This window comes from Aspergillus piperis (assembly GCF_003184755.1).
Source record: "Aspergillus piperis CBS 112811 unplaced genomic scaffold BO85scaffold_9, whole genome shotgun sequence".
Lineage (NCBI taxonomy): Eukaryota > Fungi > Ascomycota > Eurotiomycetes > Eurotiales > Aspergillaceae > Aspergillus > Aspergillus piperis.
Genome location: NW_020291599.1, coordinates 588,765 through 608,531, shown reverse-complemented (window position 1 = coordinate 608,531; position 19,767 = coordinate 588,765). Strand labels below are relative to the sequence as shown.

Genomic DNA, 19,767 nt, shown 5'->3' with positions numbered 1-19,767 from the left:
CGGACTTCCTCCTGTATGTAGTGTGTCAATTGTCATAGTATGTTCTGCTTTTCGATGGCCCTTCGGTATCCCAGCCATCGGATTTTGTTGGGTATCTAGACCCCGCGGAGGAGAAAATCCATAAGCCGGAGAAACTGGCCGCTATTTCCGGGGACTTCTTATCTTCATCCCGCACTGGTCTTTTTCTCCTCTCGTGATGGAATTGGCACGATGCCCTCCTATAGGGACGATCCTCCCCCGGCGGTCGGCTACTGCATTTCCCAAAGGGGCTTAGGGTGGGGGTTGCATCACATGTGGGAAATCCGTTGGGGGCTCAAAGTCGTGCTTGGCTGGCTGACTCAGGAGGTCAGCCTGGCCGGCCAGCTGTTTTATCACGTGAGTTTTATGGCTCAAGTCACGTGGTATAGGCAATGCCCGGTTTGCATCGAACGGGAGGCGAGAAAAACCATTCATGCGGTCTTTTCTCTCCTGCCGCGCTGGACTTCATCCGTCATCTGGGCCACCAAACTTGCCAACCCGAACCTTTCAACAGCACACGGTTCGCAATTATTCGATACACTACCCATCTGACTATCGGGACCGCCGTCGCCTCTTCACACTATACCGCAAGGAATTGTTAGATATTCCACCACCACTTCCCCTTCTGTCTACTCACCTGTCTCTGTACTAGTGCTAGGAAAGATCTAGAAAGGCTCATCACTAGTCCTTTCCCCCCATCAAGATTCGGAACCTTTTTCAGGCGTGACGTCTGGCGTATGACTGCTGCGTCAGTCAAACCCTGAAGGTACGTGTCTGCTGCTAGTTTGCACACGGCGCATCACATCATCCACCACCTTTCTCTCCATACTATATATCGGACTCTCCGTTCATCATGTCCTTTCCGCCACCTCCAGGTCTCAGACAAGCCCCGTCATCTCTCCCTCCCCGGCCGCCGGCGACAGCAAGTGCTGCCTCATCATCTACCTTTCAACCTGCATACTCGGCGGCACCGTCAGGCGCAAACAGCAGCTATGGCGGAAACGGGTCTCGACCGGGCTACAGCGCCATCACAGCATTCCAGCCTCGCTCGGTAGCTTCCAGTCAATCTTACCGTACCAGCAGCCCTGTCGTGTCTGCTCCGCCTACTACATCTAGTGGATATTCGACACCGACCACGGGCAGTTACGGTGGCTACTACCCTCAGGCGCAAGCGTCATATCAAAGCGGCCCTTCTTACTACGGGGCCGCCCAGTACAATGATAACACATACGGTCCGTCTGTACCTCGAATTCAAAACCCCTTCACGCCAGCAGGAGGCGATCAGTCTGGCGCCTATGGCATGCGTGGGAGGAACTTTGGCCGGAATGAATCGGGGCTGGACCCTGAAACGGAAGCCCAGATTGCACAGTGGCAGAGTGCCTACGTAAACAAGGAGGAGATGCCCGTAGCCGGCAAGGTCCCTGGTCGCCCGGGTGTCAACCCGGGTGTTGCTGGTCCCGCTTCTGGTGCCAATACCCCATCCGGTTCCAATACAGCGGCTAACACGCCAGCACCCACCGTGGGTAACCCGGAGCCTGCTCCGAAGACTGTGGTTCGTGCCGGAGGTGGTCAGACCTGGTCCGATTCGACCCTCCTTGAGTGGGATCCCGCACACTTTCGCTTGTTTGTAGGCAACCTGGCTGGAGAGGTCACGGACGATTCGCTACTCAAGGCATTCTCCAAGTACACCTCCGTTCAAAAGGCCCGAGTAATCCGCGACAAACGTACCCAGAAGAGTAAAGGTTACGGCTTCGTCAGCTTCAGCGACGGCGACGACTATTTCAAGGCCGCGAGAGAGATGCAGGGCAAGTACATTGGCTCGCATCCGGTTCTGCTCCGACGAGCCACCACGGAGGTCCGACCCGTGTCCAACACGAAAAATGGGAAGAAGCATGGCGGTGGCGGCGGTTCGGGTGGTGGCTCCGGCAGTGGTAAGGTCAAGCATGATGGAGTCAAAAAGCATGGAAAGACCAAGGGAGGACTCAAGATTATCGGATGAAGGAGTCATGTTGTATGTTTCAAAAACTTAGTGTGTATCGGATAAATAATAATGCATAAAGCTAAGCAGAGAACTCTCTTATAGCATAAAGGACGCCTACACAGTTCAAATAAATGGTGAGCAGCTGGATGTTACCGAGGCCTCGGGAAACTATCATGCATATAGACAAGTGTCACAGGGGTCATTATACGGAGTAGTATCGGCTACAGCAGTCGCGGGATGGAAAACAAAATACTACTACTACCGCGGGAGCTCGAAAATCAGTTCTAACGTAATTATGAATTACTTGATGTTCTACCTGCCATGGGAACAGTATACCTCCGGCGGATTTTGAAAACTATATTATGCTTTCCTGGACTGTGACGGTGACTCTCTCTAATTCTAAGCCATCGAAACGACTCTCGATATAACTAACTAGCAATCAGCTAACTACTACTATGTAACAGACACCGGTCACGGTATTTTCCCTTCCCCGTTTAGGAAAGTCTCACTATATACTATATTTTCTGCACTTGTATAAAATCGACTCATTCAGCCCGCTGCAATTGCCCCGCTTATTATTTCTCAAGTCCGGGCATGAAGAGCTGCTTCTGCACTGTGCGTTGCAACACGTTAATCGGCTAAAGCCCTTACTGCAGTAAATCTACAAAGTCCTGGTTTTTTCAGTACCATAGGTAGTTCTTCTGGCTGGTCTGTATTTGAACCAAATCATTATGTCGGTATATCTTGCTAGATAACTTTAGGCTTTGCCAGAAATCTCTTCTATTCCATCCCATGGCGAGTTTGATATTTAAGGATCACTATTTCCAACCCCCAGAGTCAGCGTAACCCTGCGTGTACAGAACCGGGGGGTACTCACCATCAAGAAGTGGCCTTCATCGTCAATCTCGGGGACGACGAGGGTGTTCTCAGCATTATCACCAGGCCGAGCAGGAGGACTATAGCCGGATAAAGACTATGTCAGCAATGGGTGTATAGTATGATATGGAGTCTGTACTCACGCAGGGTCGTCTTCTGACAGGACTTCCTCTATCCATCGGTCTGAATAGCGGACATAGTCCTCAAACGGACCGGCCAGGGCAGCGGGCGAGGCACGCCAGGTCGGGATATTCGATTGGCGAGTCCTCGCGTATCCCTGGAGCACGACCATTGCGCGGATATGGAGGTCGTTGGGATCGACAGTCAACTCCTACTCCCTGATCCAGTTTCTAAGGAGGAAGACTTCCACGAAGATATAGTTGGCGCCCTGGCGGATTTTGGAGAGTACGTGATTCAGCGCGCTCAGTCAGCAGAAATATCAGATGGGGAGGTCTGTGTCATGTCCGTAGAGGGTATCATTAAGCCCGGTGTAAGGATTGGCGCAAGCTCGCTGCATAACAATTTCGATCCATCTCAAGGTCAGCACAGTCAGAATGGTCATGAGTGTCTATTAGATTAGACAATTAGCCGGCGGACATGGAACACGGTAAAACAGAGAGCACCAACCTTGCCATAGCCAACGTCATCAGCCAAAATCCGCCGCGCAAGTAGGTCGTCACCTCACACGCCAACATCCAGATTGCACCGTACACCTGGTACGGAAGAAGATATCGCTTAGTTTGGAGACCCGCTATAAGAATCCTGCATGGAGTCAACTGTAGCAACTTTACCATGTCCTCCAAGCTATATTGAGCCTTCCCAGGAACTTCGTCATTTAGTAAAAACGTACTCTTTCTTCTGACCTGCATATGTCATGATGACAACAACTCTTTCCCCTTTCAGCGCACCACACTGATCAGGTACTCCACGAGTTCCATGACCACAGAAACATTGGAATTGATCCTGAGCGAGAGCCGCTCATTGTTCTCTGATATGTAATAGATTCTGGATCAGTGACTGCCAGACTCGACTCCCACTGGTAGAAATGGGACCCATCATTCCCGATGTTCCGCAGCACTAGTACTCACGGGATGAGAGCATTGGTTAGGACAATCCTGAATCTTGCTGGACATGCTCCCGACGAGTATTCTATGATCAGATGTGGCATATGAGGACGGTATAAATCGTGCGGCTTATCTGGGGTGAGTCGCTAGCATCGAGATGGGCAAGGGGGTCTCGAGTAAGGAAGGTTGTGGTGGAAGTCGTGTACACTTCGAAGTTACTGATACCATAGCAAGCTTTGAATAGGAAAGAAAAGATGGAAGGTTGGAGATGAACGGAACAAGACGGTTCAGCAAACCCCCCAGCGCGTCAACCTGGGGGCAGGGGGTACCCTCAGATTGATTCTCACAGGCTGGAAAGATCGCCCTCTCGGCATGGCCCATATCATCCTGCGTATCAGTCTCAAGAGACTCATATACACAGGATAGCCTAATCATGAGTATCTCAACATCTTTAATAGCAAGCTGGTTGTTTTTGGCTGGGGCTTACCGCTTACCATAAAAATAAATCGGCCATGCCGACCACCGCGGTTTGGGTCACTAGTACAAGTCACACCAGGCTTGAATGGATCACTTCCTCTCTCCTCGATTAGGTAGACGCGGGGGCACGCAGGAAAATGGTCGCCTGCTTGTGTGTGCCAGATCGGCAGTGTGAGCGGCCTGGCGTGGAAAAGGATGACTTGAAACACTCTTTCTGGGCTCTGTGAACTATGTGTGTATTAGGGCAGCAGGACACAAGATGAGGAAGGGAACAGTGGATAATTGTTGGTCGCTCTGTCTTCGTTAATGGCAGGCAGTTAGGGTTGTCACACTCTTCCCCAGGCCATAGTCATCGGCGAGAAGACCTCCCCAGATAGAGACTATTCCTGACCACGAGCTTATGTACGTTTGATAGTCTGCCAGGGGAGTAAGAAAAGGGAGGGACCTGGCTAATCCAGATAGATGGTCGTGCGCCTCCACGAGCGTGACCGGGTTCGCTGAGAGGCTTGTCCGTGTTCACCGGCACGTCGTCAGTGCTTGTTTCCAGGGGGAGGACGGTTGGCTTCACGTCAGAATAGATGAAACCTGTTGCTGCTTCTTCTCGCTCAGACTGTGGCTGTGTGACTGGGTAAGATAGCACGACTGAGGAACTCACGCCGTCCCGTCCGTCCAACGCAGTCTGTCAAGGATGACAGAGGCGAGAGAAGGCCAGGAATCGGAATCGATGGAACCTGCTGCTGCATCTTACCCAGTCTGTAAGCCGGGTAACTGGAGTACCTCCTGGCGTGACAGAAGCGAGAGAAGGCCGGGTTCTGAATCGATGGGACCTCCCTCTCCGAGAGTGCGGCATGTGTATCTGCGTGCGCGGCCATTGTGGCTATGCCGTGGATATCTTTCTCCGCGGCGTCTGCAATCACTGTATTTTTCTGGCCCATATAGAATACACTTCTTCTTACATCATGACTTGCTGGTACTGGACCTCGCAGTAGACATAATCCATAGGCGGTTCATGCATACCTCCGACGCGGGTGCAATCGAGTGCGTTCCCCAGATTGCAATCCAGGACTTTTTCCATGGTCACGGTGTCTTTTCCCGGTGATCGAAACAGTTTTGCACAAACCATTTCTAGTAAATCTCTTGAATGTCATATCAATTTCACTGAAATAGACACCCCGCAAGAGCATCTTCCTCTGGAAGACCGAGCAGGTTTTCCAAATAGCCTACTGCTCTTTCTCAGAAAATGGAGTTGATGATGGTTCGGTGCGGCTTATGCTGAGCAGTCTATCGTCTGATAGACTCGCAGTAGAAGACCCCATGTTTGCTTTGGTGAGAGAGCAATGGGTGCTACTGTAACATGCTTTTTTCTGTGTTGGTAATGGATGTAAAACCGACAGAAGTGCCAAATGTTGCTTAGGAAAGACTCAGCAACACTGATGCTGCTTGTATACTAGATCATAGTATAGTAAGTCAAGCTGTTCAGAACGAAGTAGAGAGAGGATCATACATATATAGTAGTAGTGTAGAGGATAGGGAGGGAAATGAGGATGAGAGAGGGGAGGAGAAGAAGAAGAAGTCCAGCCATATATATAGGGTAGAGGAAGGTATTGAGTGAAGATAAACCTTGAATAGAGACCGGGTCATGGGGAATGGCCCCTATTATTCATCGGGATAGGACAGTCAACGTATGTGCAGGAATGATTTCAAATCACCTCTAGCACTTAGTGAAGGTCTAAAGCATAGTATATTCGGGGAATACTGGTATCAGAACCCTTTTCCAAAGCGTTTTATAAGTGAATTTTCCAGTTACTGCCTGACGGAGCTTGCCAGAAGGATTATGGTACTGCGAAAGGAAGAAACCGAGAATGCGGTAAGGAGGAACTTGCCGGACACATGGACTGCCATCGCAGATGCTATATGAGTAGTAGCCCTTCAAAATTGATAGTTACTACTTATACTATTCTGGATCTGGGTCTAGCTTTTCACTTTGAAGGAAGGAAACATAAATGTGGAGAGCAGCATATATAGTGGCTGATATATAAAGATGGCTACTAGTACTAGTATATAGCTAGCCAGCAGTAACAAGCAGAATAATGTATGAAAATAGAAGGGAGCATATACATATACCACAAAACACCAATCCAAACCATCAACCCCGAGAATCAGTAAACAAACGGTCAGATCCCGTCCGACGCAGACAACGAACGCTTTTCACAGCATGTATATATGAACCAGACACACAGCGTATAAAGAATCATTCAACAATGCATATGCAGAAGTACTCCGTACCCAAAACAATCGAAGAGGAAAACAATCATGACATAAACCCCATACATAAATGCAAATATTTCATATCAGACAACGTCATGTTCCATGAACAATAATCGTAAATAATGCGTAATAGTAATAGCTCAACAATAATCGCAGCGAGCTAAGCCGTTTAAGTCGTCGAATCGATCAGATCAATCAATCGTAGTCTCGTAGTTTTCGTGACAGAAATGCTTCAATGAGCGGAAGAAAGCTGGGCAATCCTCAATTTGAAATTTAGGCCTCAGCTTCACCACCGCTTTCTTCGTCGACTGCGCGTTTCCGGGAGTGCGCAATGCGGTTCTTCATTGTGTGAATGAAGTACCCTGCGATGGCGAGGATGATGAATAGGACGATGATAATGACGGCGATGGCGATGTTTTCTTGCATTTTGGTGAATTTTTTCTTTGTCTTTTTAACTTTCAAGATTGGAGAATGAAGTATTGGCGGAAAGTCGTAATGCTTCCTGATGAGAAGGGATAGTATCTGTTGTGGTGCTGCTGATGATGGTAGAATGCAGGTATAGATCCCCAATCAATCTATTGATAAGATATGGATATGGATGTCCGACCGGAATGTAGATAGTAAACAAATGGTGTGGAATTCCACCCTGACAGAGCTTGTATGTAAAGAGCCCTGAATAACCCCAATTTGAGTAGCACGGGGAATGGGGGAGAAGGGAAAGAATGAAAAACCACGCAGCTCCCAGTTATAAAAGGGGAAATGGCGTGGGCGTGAACGTGGCCCAGCCATGTTGATTTTTGCTCCCCTGTTGCGGGTGGCTGGGGATAAGAAACGGATCCATGATTGCTGAGCTTATTGGGCGCTAAAAGTGTTAGTGCACGGCTTGGGCGCAGTTGGAGTGATGCTTGCTTGTTCTGCCGTGTAGTGCCGCCTTAGGGTGTTCAAGAATAACTGCTTCATTCTGAACTTTGCTTGATTGTGAATTTTAGCAGGTTGAAAGGTGAAATATCCTGGTGATGGTTGTTAACGATAGTTTTGTTAGGTTAATAGTCTCTCGTGCAAGGCCTAGTTCCCGGTACATCCACTATATCTACCTGCCATCTTCGTTCCGCCTACTTAGAGAGAGTAAGCCGAGCCCTGTCTCGCCTTCGGTGGGTAGGCATATCACCGCATCATCTCACTCAGGAAAACCAGCTTCTTCACAGCTAGTAGTAGTGTAGGTTACACCAGGAAATGTAATACCAGCGCAGTATCTAATTCACAGATTCTGACCATTGCCTTTTGTTAAGACTCAGACAATTCTTCTCATGTGCCCATGTTCGACTAGGCCGCTTACTTTACAGACCTCAAGCTCCAATCTGGTTTTAGGCACGCAGTGAGGCAAGGCGCCCATACATGCAGTAGAGAAATTAGCAAACATCATGTCCACTACTAAATTATGCCTCCCCTTTGCCCTGAACAAAACAACAAATCAGCCACTGCACGATCCAGACAAGAAACCAACCCAGACTTAGCAGCAAAGACGCACAACTTAGCCCTATTTACCACTCAAGCAACCCCTACTTCCTCGTCTCCACCACCTCCCCAATCATAGCAAAACTCAACATCTTCCGATCAAAAAACCGCTCCTCATCCTCCGCAATCTGCGCCGCCGCCTCAGGAGCCGTCACCTTAGCCATGAAAGCCTGGAAAGAAGGCTGATCAGCAAAGGTCAGTTCCGCCGTCGTATCAAAGTCAAAGTCCGACTGCTGGCCCTGAAGGATAGTCGCCGGGGTTGTGGCGTTGCGGGCCGTCGCCCCAGCAGGTGGGGTCTCAACGGTTGTGCGGGCTATATAGGTACGGCGGTGCGAGAGTGGGAAGTCTTCGCCGGAGATACGTCTCACGAGATCGATGTGGGCTTCGTAGCGCTCTCGGAAGGTGGACAGAGAGAGACCGGGCTTGCGGTAGCCGTAGATGAAGACGCGGACGGTCATTCTGAAAGGGGGGGATGGTTACTATGGAGGAGGGAATGGAAATGTGATCAAGTGGGTTTGGCGTGGAGTTGAAGGGTATAGTTTGTGCTTGAGCTTGGGTACATGAGCTGCATTGGAGGTGGGGTTGTCAGGCATGGATTATATCGGAAGTTGGTGCATGCTAAGTGCTGTTTCTTGGATTAAAATGGACGAAGTAGTGCTCATGGCGGGGTTATTAGGGTAGATGTCTTTGTTTTCTTTGTAGGGCTTAGATGGAATAAAGGAGCGAATATATTATACTGGATTGCGAGTCTGACATTCGGAGGGATAACAACTCATGGTGTGCGGAGGGATATTGTATAGTGATAATTGGTGCAGGCAAATGTACATAGATGCGATAACTACAGATGGTAAGGTATACGGGTCTTAGAGAAGGAAATAGGGACCAGAATCTTTATTTCAGTTCAATAAAGTAGAGAAAGACGAAGAGGAGCGGCAAAGAAGCATCTGTGTGTAGAAAAAAGAATAAAGAAAAGTAAAAAGAATGACCAGTCTGGGGCTCGATCCCAGGACCTTATCGGTGTTAACGATACGTGATAACCAACTACACCAACCAGCCATTGTTGTATGTCTGCAGCAAATTACATATTTATGTATCTGTAAGTAGTCTTTACTCATAAAAACACGCTGGAAATCAAACGCGCCAACTCAAGGCCACCAATGAAACCTCCCTATCTCGTAGTCGCATCAAACAAAGAGCGCCTTATGAATGTCTGTTGTAATTAAAATTGTGATCTGCGGTACCCGCAGCCGCTTACTCCCAACCGGCTTGGTATGCAGTTGGTCTGGGCTGTTCGGAACTTGATATTCCCCATCAACCTCCGGATGTCACGGTCATAACATGGGAATGGCGTCACGACTTCCGCTTGAAGCTGGCATTCCGGCTCGACTGCAGGGGTTGACTTTGGGATTGTAATAGTCAGGATGACTTAAATAATAGGTAATACGTCGAAGCGAGCAGTTACTTGGCCCCTCTCGCTTGCAGGCCAGACGGTTAGATATTTTAAGAACGACAAATATTGGTATCATCGCACATTAACCAGTCATATCACTCTGATGCGCACTACTGTGTACACCAACTGATGGCGCGGAGACCCGACGTTTCAGTGGTCGAACTAGGCGCCAACCCATGAGTTCCCCGGACCCTGGCTTCCGCGCGTCAGGGCTAGCACTAGGTGGACTAGCAACTGGCACTCACAGGAATTTAAGGATTCATAACCGAAATACAACTCTGGAGTGACTCGAAGCCACTTACAAAGAGTCATCAAAGTGTCCAGGCAAAAGTCAGGCCAGACAGCTGAGCCCCGCCCGGCGCCGTTCCACTTCTTTAGCCCCAGATCTAGTAGACTAGCCACCTAGGCCTAGGCAGAGATTCAGGGGAATTGAAAGACTGGGGAAATTGCCTTGTCGCCTTTCACGATCCGGTCGACTCTCAGTCTGGTCCAACTGATAATGTTTCTATTCACATCACAAAAACGGTTCGGCCGGCTGATTCTCTATGCGCTGGGGGTGCTCGGGATCATCCTCATTTTATGGCAGTTGCCCTATGCTCGGCCCACCGTGCGGATAGGAGCTAGAAGCGCCCGGTCTCAGCTCGAGGATATCAGGAACGAGACTCTGGGGGTACTTCCCTCTCCAATGAAGTTGACATTAGCCCCCACACTAATTATGTATAGGTCCAGAAAATATTTGCGATCAATCTGCCTAGCAGGGTTGACAAGCGCGACAACCTTGTCCTTGGCTCTTCAGTCAGTGGGTTTAACATCGACTGGGTTAACGGTATCACTCCCGACGAGGTTGACCCCAGGACGTACCCTTATGTGAGTTCTTGACAACGCTATCCAATGGGATGCATGCCACTGACATTTCAAGAACTGGAACTATGACCACAAACCTACCGAGTATGGAGCTCGACGAGCTCATGTGAATGCCATGCAACGGTATGCCATAAGCTGCCCCCTTCCCCAGATATCTGGCTAAACATGCACCTCCAGAATTGTTCATGAGAGATTAGGAAGTGCCATGATCATGGAGGATGATGTCGACTGGGACGTAAACATCAAGACCCAGCTACAGAGTTTTGCTTTCGGCGTCCGGGCTCTCCAGGGTGCGGATACCAAGGTGACCGCTTCACCGTACGGTGACGACTGGGACATCATCTGGCTTGGTCACTGTGGCGTGTCATGTCGAGAAAACGATCCATATTTCGTGAGCTCGAATGATACAACCGTCCTCCCGCCACATCACTTCCTGCCCTACTGGCGCGATCCACCCTCATTCGGGGTACCAGACTATAGCCGTCTAACCTGCGCCGTCGACGACGCAGTTTGCTCGATTGTCTATGCTGTGACCTACCGTGGTGCTCAGAAAATCCTGGCCGCTCTTTCCGTGAACCCGACAGGTCTCGCCGATAAAATCGACATTGGTGCTCAGTTCGACGTATCGCTCGGTCGCATGTGCGGCAATGGCTATCTCCGGTGCTTTGCGGTCTACCCATCCTTAACAGGTGGATATCATCCCGCTGGGCCCTCCTCGAAGGAATCTGATATTCATGGCGGGAATGAGGACGTCCATCCCATATCCAGTCACGGAGTTATGTACAGTACGATGCTAAACATCAACCGCATACTGGCTGGAGAGGATACGGTTGTTTCCAACTGGGATGACGCCCCTGTTCCAGTGATTAATCCGGCGAATGTTTCAATGACTCGGGGATCAATGATCATTTCTGCAGACAACGGCGAGTATAGTCCTTCAATTGTCAACCCGTAATCAAAGGGAAAACATATGCCGGCAGTTTCGAAAATCTTGCTCAATAATGTATATAGACTTGCTTTTCTTTAGAAGATACCTACATTAATCACATTTGACCTTTTGATTTTATCTATCCATCGGCTTTAAGAAATCTGCAATCTCGCGTCAAAAATAACCAAGATGAAATTAATAGAACAGGAAACTACGACCCAGCATCACGCTATTTTGTAGCTCTTGCCTAACGAAGAACGCCATAGCCTCTGCTATATAGAAGTAAAATAATAACCTCCAAACTAAACCCACCCACCCCCAACCTAGTATAACAATCATCATTATGGAATCCCACAACAGCGTCCAAACCGTACTCTCCGTCCGCACCATCCTAGAATACATCCTTCTCGAACTAGACATGCGCACAATCCTTATCTCGGCGTCCCGCGTCAATCGTTTCTGGAACTACACAATCAGTAATTCCCGTCCCATCCAACAAGCACTATTCATACAACCATTTAGACGCCGCAACCACAATTCCCCACAAGGAGTCCTCAACCCTCTACTAGCAGAAGCCTTTCCAGGGATCTTCCAGCGGAACAGTACCGTCTTCCCCGAGCACACAGAAAGCAAACTTACCTTTGACACTTTCCACATGGTCAGAGACCCCACCAGGACGGAAATATACATGCGAGAAAACGCAAGTTGGCGCCGGATGCTAGTCCAGCAGCCTCCTGCGCGTTCATTTGGGATCGTTAGCCATATTGGGGATGATACGGGGTTTCGGGAGAGGTGTGAGATACAGGTTAGTTGACCTATTCGGTGTCATTTGGGTGGTGGTGGGTTTTAATGAGGGTTATGTGTTTGTTAGAGAGTAAGCGAGATGGGACCAGAGCCGCCGAATGACGGTGTGCGCATGGAAATGCTTTTCGAAATCCTGGTATTTCATGGCGAACTCCATGGCTTTATGGATCATGCTACTGTTTACTGGTGGGGAGATCGTTCGGGCTCTTGGGTACTGGAATATATGGAGGGTATGGGCTTGTGTAATGCCTCGACGGCGCCGGATCTGATATTGTATATCCCTCTGATTTTACCAGGTCGTCGGGAAATGGGTTCGGACATGGAGGTTAGTGGTCATACGCCGGCTCTGAATTATCTTCGTTCTTTTTATCAAGACAAGGGGATAATTCCTAATTTGAATATAAGGGATGGATGGGAAACCTTTGTTAAGAGACGGAGGAGGAGGTGGGTCTGATGCATGTATGCGGTATAGATACTATGTGAATAGGATCAGGTAGTAGCATTCGCACGATATGTATGACAACGCAGTGGCAGACCTTTGTCTAGGCGCATGTCTCTAGCCCTGAATATACGTGCGGAACAAATTCGCCAGTTCAAAGAAACTGGCCTTGTAGAAGCGCTCTTGCGTAGTCAAGTTGACATACTACAACGATGTCAGTATAAGCTTTTTTTGTATACAGGAAAAGAAAACTCACCTGTACTCCGAATCTTGAAGGATACCCAGCCCTCCACTCGACATAATCAGCCAGCCATACTCCAAGCCGAGCACCCCACAAGTTCAACCCCTTCCTGCACAGCCATCAACATCGCCTGCACATAATCATGATTATAGAGGATCCTTAGAGGATCCGTTAGTATATCCTCGCGCAGAGTCCTATACGCCTCAAACGGCCCCGAAAATTCAAACTCAGCAATGGTTATACCATTTACGCGATTCCACGTATCCTGGATATAATGCAAAAACCTAGCCAGCCAATCAATAGCCTTATGGAACCAGATCGAGCCAGGGTCAGACGCTGGGCCAATAAGCCAACCACCTTCAGATTCAGGTACCGTGTAAGAGGTGTTATAGCATGAAGGGTACAGGCTGTTGTTGGGGTCAGCTAGACACCCCTCGATCCTTTCTCCAAAGATATTAGAGAGAAGTTGAGGAGGAGGTAACAAAGTTAACGGAGGACGGGGGGGAAAGAGTGAGAGAAGAGAGTGAGGCGGAAAAGCAGAGGGGCGGCTCTTCTCTCTCTTCTGGATGTAGCCAAGCCATTTTCTTCCTCCTTCACCCCCCTTCATTCCATTACCCACAACTGCACCCCAGCAATGCTGTCAAAGGTGGAACAGACCATCCAACTGCGACATTGGAATCTGCCGCCTTGATAAACGATCATTCAACCTGGACTTATCTATAGAACAACCCAGACTCCTCTTCTAGTGGCTGATAGCTTCCATACCTGGGCTGATTTTGTGTCCAGCAAAATGTGGGAAAGTACGCAATTTGAGTCTCTCAACTCTTGTTATCCTCCTTGCTTCAATTCTATGACCGTTACAATGCTTTGAGTCACTAAAGACAATGGAGGACTAATAGCAACCGCATCCGATTACCGATCTGGTCCAGATCCGCAGATGATGACCTCACCATGATCCACGGAAACTATCGACGACATCAAGCTTAAGCCATGGTTCATTCAGGGTCTTCTCTCACACCTTCTTCCATCATCCGAACTTATCTAATCACTTGATGCATGCTTATTCGATCCCACGATCGGCATCTCGGTCGTCATGTTGTCCGATCCATACTTCACTCTGCTGGTCGAAAGCTAGAGCTCGGTGGTGAAGTTGCATCGGTCTTAAGCAAGCTCCGACAATGCCGGTACTTAACGCGGAATGTAGAGGAGTGTAGAGAGATAAGGGCACACAGAAGCCCATTGCATTCGCTCATCCCCCTGTTGTGTCTCTTGACTTCTGTTTCAAGCAGACATCGGGTATTGTCTCCGCCGTTACTTTACTGATTGATATGTTATATTTCTGGTAGCTAGTGTCGCATCGCTATCAACATGGACTCGGGACGCTCCCCTCCCAGCGAGCCACGCTTTGTTCCCGACGAAGACGAGAAAAAAGCTCCACTGGATTCTTCTTCCGATTCGAGCTCAAGCGCGTCGCGTAGCTCTGGCCTTTCGAGAAAGCAATCGGCTATACCTGTAGAGCATCAAGTCTCGAATGAAAATGTGATCCGACAGGAGTCCTCACTTCAGAGGCAGCTCACGCAACAGGATATTGCTCGCGCCCTTTCTCAACGACGCAGCACTGGGGCCGCGGGGGCCGATGATACGGATCAGATAGCGAGATTGGTTTCGCGGATGTTTGGCCAGGAAAGGAAGGCCAACTCAGAAGAGGAAAAGACAAGACATCTTGGTGTGGTGTGGAAAGACCTGACGGTCAGAGGTGTTGGTCTAGGAGCAGCCCTCCAGCCCACAAACACTGACATCCTCTTGGGTTTACCGAGATTGATCAAAGGCCTCCTCACCGGCGGGAGGAAGAGCGCACCACTGCGAACCATCCTGGATGACTTCAACGGATGTGTACGGCCGGGGGAAATGCTTCTGGTTCTTGGTCGTCCGGGGTCCGGTTGCTCTACGTTTTTAAAGGTCATCGGAAATCAACGATCTGGCTACAAAAGCGTGGAAGGTGATGTTCGCTACGGAGGTGCAGATGCCGAAACCATGGCCAAAAACTACCGTTCGGAAGTTCTCTACAACCCCGAAGATGACCTCCACTATCCCACGCTCACTGTACGCGACACCTTGATGTTCGCTCTCAAGTCAAGAACCCCGGATAAAGCATCACGGCTGCCTGGTGAAAGTAGAAAGCACTACCAGGAGACGTTTCTTTCTACCATTGCCAAGTTGTTCTGGATAGAGCATGCACTGGGGACAAAGGTCGGTAATGAACTCATTCGCGGAGTTTCTGGAGGAGAGAAGAAGCGTGTGTCTATTGGTGAAGCCCTAATCACGAAAGCCAGCACGCAATGCTGGGATAATTCCACCAAAGGCCTCGATGCTAGCACGGCTTTGGAATACGTGGAAAGCTTGAGAAGCTCAACAGACATGGCACATGCCTCCACACTCGTGGCTCTCTACCAAGCCTCAGAAAATCTCTACAACCTCTTCGACAAAGTCATGCTGATCGAGGAAGGCAAATGTGCCTACTACGGACGCACCGAAAATGCCAAGGCATACTTTGAGCGTCTGGGGTTTGTGTGCCCTCCTCGATGGACCACACCTGATTTCTTGACGTCTGTCAGTGACCCATATGCGCGGCGTATCAAGGAAGGTTGGGAGGATCGAGTTCCGCGTTCTGGGGAAGACTTTCAGAGAGCATATCGAAAGAGTGATATATGCAAGGAGGCCAAGGCGGATATTGAAAGCTTTGAGAAGGAGATCGAGTCGGAGCAGCAGGCGTGTGAGCAGGCCAGGGAAAAGAAAAAGAAGCAAAACTATACGGTGTCTTTCTATAAACAGGTTGTTATACTGACTCAACGGCAATTCCTCGTCATGTACGGGGATAAGCAGACGCTCATCGGAAAATGGGTGATGCTCACGTTCCAGGCTCTCATCATCGGTAGTCTCTTCTATGACCTGCCCCAGACTAGGTTAGTTCCAATGATCCATCACCCACGCCAATCAATAATTGATATCTGACAACTTTCATAGCGCTGGTGTCTTTACTAGAGGCGGTGTCATGTTTTATGTATTACTATTCAATTCCCTGCTGGCTATGGCAGAGCTTACGGCTCTCTATGGAAGTCGACCGGTCATATTGAAGCATAAGAGTTTGTGAGTGGGACATGGCATACATACCATTGCAGTAAGCTAACTTTACCAGCTCCTTCTATCGTCCAGCGGCATATGCCTTAGCTCAAGTGGTCGTCGATGTTCCCATTGTATTCGTTCAGATCACCATTTTCGAGCTGATAGTATACTTGTATGCAACTCTACCGCATCAATTGCTGATGCACGCTAACCGATATATTCAGCATGTCCAACCTTTCACGGACTGCGTCTCAGTTCTTCATCAACTTCTTATTCGTTTTCATTCTGACCATGACCATGTACTCATTCTTCCGGACTATCGGAGCACTGAGTGCTTCTCTCGACGTTGGTATGTAACACTGTAGGCTATTCTTTACGTGAGCTGACCGAGATTGTTAGCCACCCGTGTAACTGGAGTCTCTGTCCAGGCGCTGATAGTATACACTGGTAAGATATATCAGCCACTTAATGGACATTCTTACTAAAGATACCCAGGATATCTCATTCCTCCATGGAAAATGCATCCGTGGCTCAAATGGTTAATCTGGATCAATCCATTGCAATACGCGTTTGAGGCGATCATGTCAAATGAATTCTATGATTTGAATCTGCAATGTGTCTCCCCGTCCATATTCCCTGATGGACCCAGTGCACAGCCTGGCAACCAAGTCTGTGCGATCCAAGGAAGTACGCCAAATCAGCTTGTTGTGCAGGGATCGAACTACATACAGACTGCCTTCACCTACACTCGATCCCATTTATGGCGAAACTTCGGTATTGTCATAGCTTGGTTTATCCTTTTCGTATGCTTGACAATGGTCGGAATGGAGCTCCAGAAGCCCAACAAAGGAGGCAGCACTGTTACAGTATTCAAAAAGGGCGAGGCGCCCGAGGCTGTGCAGGAGGCTGTCAAGAATAAGGAACTTCCAGGGGATGTGGAAACGGGAAGTGATGGAACAGGAACCACCAACGGATTTCAGGAGAAGGATACAGACGGTTCCAGCGATGAGGTGCATGGGATCGCGCGAAGCACGTCAATATTCACCTGGCAAGGTGTAAACTACACGATCCCTTACAAAGATGGCCACAGAAAGCTACTGCAAGACGTTCAAGGATATGTCAAGCCGGGCTGCCTTACTGCGCTAATGGGCGCCTCTGGCGCTGGGTAAGTGACGGTTTTCTAAGGTCTGTAGACAAGCACTAATCATTGCCCAGCAAGACCACGCTTCTTAATACTCTCGCCCAGCGAATAAATTTTGGAGTCGTCACAGGTACCTTTCTTGTTGACGGAAAGTGGGTATCAGCTTGAAGACTGCTTTTCAAACAGCTACTTACGTTCGCAGGCCTCTTCCTAAAAGCTTCCAAAGAGCAACTGGCTTTGCCGAGCAAATGGATATTCACGAACCTACAGCAACTGTCAGAGAATCCCTCCAGTTCTCAGCCCTCCTTCGTCAGCCAAAGGAGGTCCCTATCAAGGAGAAGTACGAATATTGCGAAAAGATAATCGATCTCCTTGAGATGCGGCCAATTGCAGGTGCTATAGTCGGCGAGGGAGGAGCTGGACTAAACGCCGAGCAGCGCAAAAGACTTACTATCGCAGTTGAGCTAGCAAGTAAGCCTCAGTTACTGCTGTTTCTGGATGAGCCAACATCTGGATTGGACTCCCTCGCGGCTTACAATATTGTGCGTTTTCTTCGACGCCTTGCCGATGCCGGACAGGCCATTCTTTGCACGATCCACCAGCCGTCTGCCGTCCTTTTTGAGCAGTTTGATGAACTGCTATTGTTGCAAAGTGGGGGAAGAGTCGTCTACAACGATGAGCTCGGCACGGATTCCAAGAAGTTGATCGAGTACTTTGAGCAGAATGGGGCCAGAAAATGCTCCCCTCATGAGAACCCCGCAGAGGTACTCTTTCATATACGTTTATCCATTAAATACGATGCTAACTTGTGGTAGTATATGCTCGATGTCATCGGTGCCGGTAACCCGGATTACAAAGGGCAGGACTGGGGCGATGTTTGGGCCAGATCTACCCAGCATAGTCAGCTTTCGGAGCAGATCGAGAAAATTATTCAGGAGCGACGTAACAAGGAGATTGAAGGAGGAAAAGATGATAATCGAGAATATGCAATGCCCATCTGGGTGCAGATATTGACTGTCTCAAAGCGCAGCTTCGTAGCATACTGGCGAACCCCCCAATACGCTCTTGTATGTTCCAAAAGCTTACTTACATTGTACCTTTAACCAACCCTCTAACCACTTCACAGGGCAAATTCTTGCTTCATGTTTTCACCGGGCTCTTCAACACTTTCACTTTCTGGCACCTAGGAAACAGTTACATTGACATGCAGTCTCGAATGTTCTCCATCTTCATGACTCTCACGATAGCGCCACCCCTAATCCAGCAACTACAGCCACGATTTCTCCATTTCCGCAATCTATATCAGTCACGAGAAGCCGGTTCAAAGATATACTCATGGACTGCGTTTGTGACGAGCGCAATCTTGCCAGAGTTGCCCTACTCGGTCGTTGCAGGGTCGATATATTTCAATTGCTGGTAAGCATTTTCCCCTTCCGCTTCAATAGACAAATCAACCTAACGCGCACCAGGTACTGGGGCGTCTGGTTCCCGCGAGATTCATTCACCTCCGGTTTTGTCTGGATGTTCTTGATGCTCTTCGAACTGTTCTATGTCGGCCTCGGTCAATTCATCGCAGCCTTCTCTCCAAACCCACTCTTCGCCTCTCTCCTCGTGCCGACTTTCTTCACGTTCGTCCTATCCTTCTGCGGTGTCGTCGTACCATACTCCAGCCTAAATGTTTTCTGGAGATCCTGGATGTACTGGCTCACGCCATTCCATTATCTTCTGGAAGGCTTCCTGAGCGTCGTGGTACACGGTGTTCCCGTCCGCTGTGTCCCCAGAGAAGAATCAGAGTTCAGCCCACCTTCAGGAATGACTTGTCAGGAGTATGCCGGATCCTACGCAAGCCAGATAGGCGGATACGTCCAAGATGCTGGTAACGGTCTGTGTGCTTTCTGCCAGTACTCTGTTGGTGATGCCTTTGTATGTTTACCCTGTCTTATCTTGCTCTTTATATGTAGTCCGCAGACACTAATCATGCCTTGCTCCCAGGCCCGAAACTTCAACGTTTACTACTCGCACAAGTGGCGTAACTATGTATGTTTGAGTATCCCTCTCCTTCGAAAAGGTATGTGCTAACTGGACCTCGATAGGGCATTTTCTGGGCCTACGTAATATTCAACTTCATGGCCGTGTTCTTCTTTTCGTGGCTTTACCTTCACGGCGCAAGGAACATCAAGAGAAGTATCAGTGCACGGAAGTCGAAGAAAGCTGCCAAACAGTGATTGATTGTATTGGCGTAATATTTCATCACTCCACTCCTTCTTCTAATACTGCTTCCTCTCTTTACGCCCACACACACAAGTTCAGCAGCACCTGTTACCCTGCGAACCCAGTTGATCATACTATTGTATACTTCTCAAGTTCTGAAGAATGTATAATGTTATCACATGTACCCTTACTAATATTTATCAGTCCGGTGTGACATAATGCTATAAGTACTTTGCACATTAGATAACTACTCTCTGCCAAGATTATTTTTGTCTTTTTGCAATAGATGGAGAAAAGTGAACATGCAGCGGTGATGCCATTTTGGATATTTACATCCAGCAGAGAGTGTATGGTAGGTCCCTCTCTC

General features: G+C 48.8%; 9 protein-coding genes and 1 non-coding gene across 10 annotated transcripts; 4 read left to right on the top strand and 6 right to left on the bottom strand.

The window, feature by feature from the left end:
* Positions 1-583: 583 nt before the first annotated feature.
* On the top strand, positions 584-2,083 carry BO85DRAFT_449544 (RNP domain protein). The gene is made up of 2 exons (XM_025660185.1): positions 584-615; positions 671-2,083. Exon 2 carries the CDS (start codon positions 872-874, stop codon positions 2,015-2,017), a length of 1,146 nt encoding a protein of 381 aa, XP_025515469.1. The 5' UTR covers positions 584-615; positions 671-871; the 3' UTR covers positions 2,018-2,083.
* Positions 2,084-2,807: 724 nt separating this feature from the next.
* On the bottom strand, positions 2,808-3,167 carry BO85DRAFT_488274 (uncharacterized protein; the record flags this gene model as incomplete). The annotated part of the gene is made up of 2 exons (XM_025663517.1): positions 2,808-2,955; positions 3,019-3,167. 2 exons carry the CDS (start codon positions 3,165-3,167, stop codon positions 2,808-2,810), a joined length of 297 nt encoding a protein of 98 aa, XP_025515468.1.
* A 147-nt stretch (positions 3,168-3,314) lies between these two features.
* BO85DRAFT_488273 (uncharacterized protein) lies at positions 3,315-3,751 on the bottom strand (the record flags this gene model as incomplete). The annotated part of the gene is made up of 3 exons (XM_025663516.1): positions 3,315-3,443; positions 3,499-3,637; positions 3,726-3,751. 3 exons carry the CDS (start codon positions 3,749-3,751, stop codon positions 3,315-3,317), a joined length of 294 nt encoding a protein of 97 aa, XP_025515467.1.
* Positions 3,752-4,371: 620 nt separating this feature from the next.
* On the bottom strand, positions 4,372-5,998 carry BO85DRAFT_514333 (uncharacterized protein; the record flags this gene model as incomplete). Its single annotated transcript, XM_025664753.1, has 5 exons — positions 4,372-5,040; positions 5,072-5,389; positions 5,434-5,550; positions 5,809-5,863; positions 5,921-5,998. The coding sequence occupies 5 exons, from the start codon at positions 5,996-5,998 to the stop codon at positions 4,766-4,768; spliced, it is 843 nt and encodes a 280-aa protein (XP_025515466.1). The 3' UTR covers positions 4,372-4,765.
* A 2,040-nt stretch (positions 5,999-8,038) lies between these two features.
* BO85DRAFT_449538 (EthD domain-containing protein) lies at positions 8,039-9,091 on the bottom strand. The gene is made up of 2 exons (XM_025660184.1): positions 8,205-9,091; positions 8,039-8,135 (listed from the first exon to the last, which is right to left on the bottom strand). Exon 1 carries the CDS (start codon positions 8,655-8,657, stop codon positions 8,244-8,246), a length of 414 nt encoding a protein of 137 aa, XP_025515465.1. The 5' UTR covers positions 8,658-9,091; the 3' UTR covers positions 8,039-8,135; positions 8,205-8,243.
* Positions 9,092-9,181: 90 nt separating this feature from the next.
* Positions 9,182-9,255, bottom strand: BO85DRAFT_t153. The gene has a single exon. It is a non-coding gene; the product is annotated as a tRNA-Val (tRNA).
* A 671-nt stretch (positions 9,256-9,926) lies between these two features.
* BO85DRAFT_449535 (LPS glycosyltransferase) lies at positions 9,927-11,579 on the top strand. Its single transcript, XM_025660183.1, has 4 exons — positions 9,927-10,319; positions 10,373-10,516; positions 10,569-10,636; positions 10,691-11,579. Exons 1-4 carry the CDS (start codon positions 10,149-10,151, stop codon positions 11,466-11,468), a joined length of 1,161 nt encoding a protein of 386 aa, XP_025515464.1. The 5' UTR covers positions 9,927-10,148; the 3' UTR covers positions 11,469-11,579.
* Positions 11,580-11,784: 205 nt separating this feature from the next.
* Positions 11,785-12,699, top strand: BO85DRAFT_488270 (uncharacterized protein; the record flags this gene model as incomplete). The annotated part of the gene is made up of 2 exons (XM_025663515.1): positions 11,785-12,246; positions 12,313-12,699. 2 exons carry the CDS (start codon positions 11,785-11,787, stop codon positions 12,697-12,699), a joined length of 849 nt encoding a protein of 282 aa, XP_025515463.1.
* Positions 12,655-13,585, bottom strand: BO85DRAFT_520273 (uncharacterized protein; the record flags this gene model as incomplete). Its single annotated transcript, XM_025665121.1, has 4 exons — positions 12,655-12,888; positions 12,941-13,034; positions 13,126-13,332; positions 13,545-13,585. The coding sequence occupies 4 exons, from the start codon at positions 13,583-13,585 to the stop codon at positions 12,802-12,804; spliced, it is 429 nt and encodes a 142-aa protein (XP_025515462.1). The 3' UTR covers positions 12,655-12,801.
* A 373-nt stretch (positions 13,586-13,958) lies between these two features.
* BO85DRAFT_305526 (putative ABC transporter) lies at positions 13,959-19,717 on the top strand. The gene is made up of 13 exons (XM_025655371.1): positions 13,959-15,888; positions 15,950-16,072; positions 16,122-16,220; positions 16,273-16,397; positions 16,448-16,495; positions 16,544-17,213; positions 17,264-17,341; positions 17,392-17,953; positions 18,005-18,256; positions 18,316-18,605; positions 18,659-19,112; positions 19,182-19,226; positions 19,283-19,717. Exons 1-13 carry the CDS (start codon positions 14,294-14,296, stop codon positions 19,412-19,414), a joined length of 4,473 nt encoding a protein of 1,490 aa, XP_025515461.1. The 5' UTR covers positions 13,959-14,293; the 3' UTR covers positions 19,415-19,717.
* The last annotated feature ends 50 nt before the right edge of the window (positions 19,718-19,767 follow it).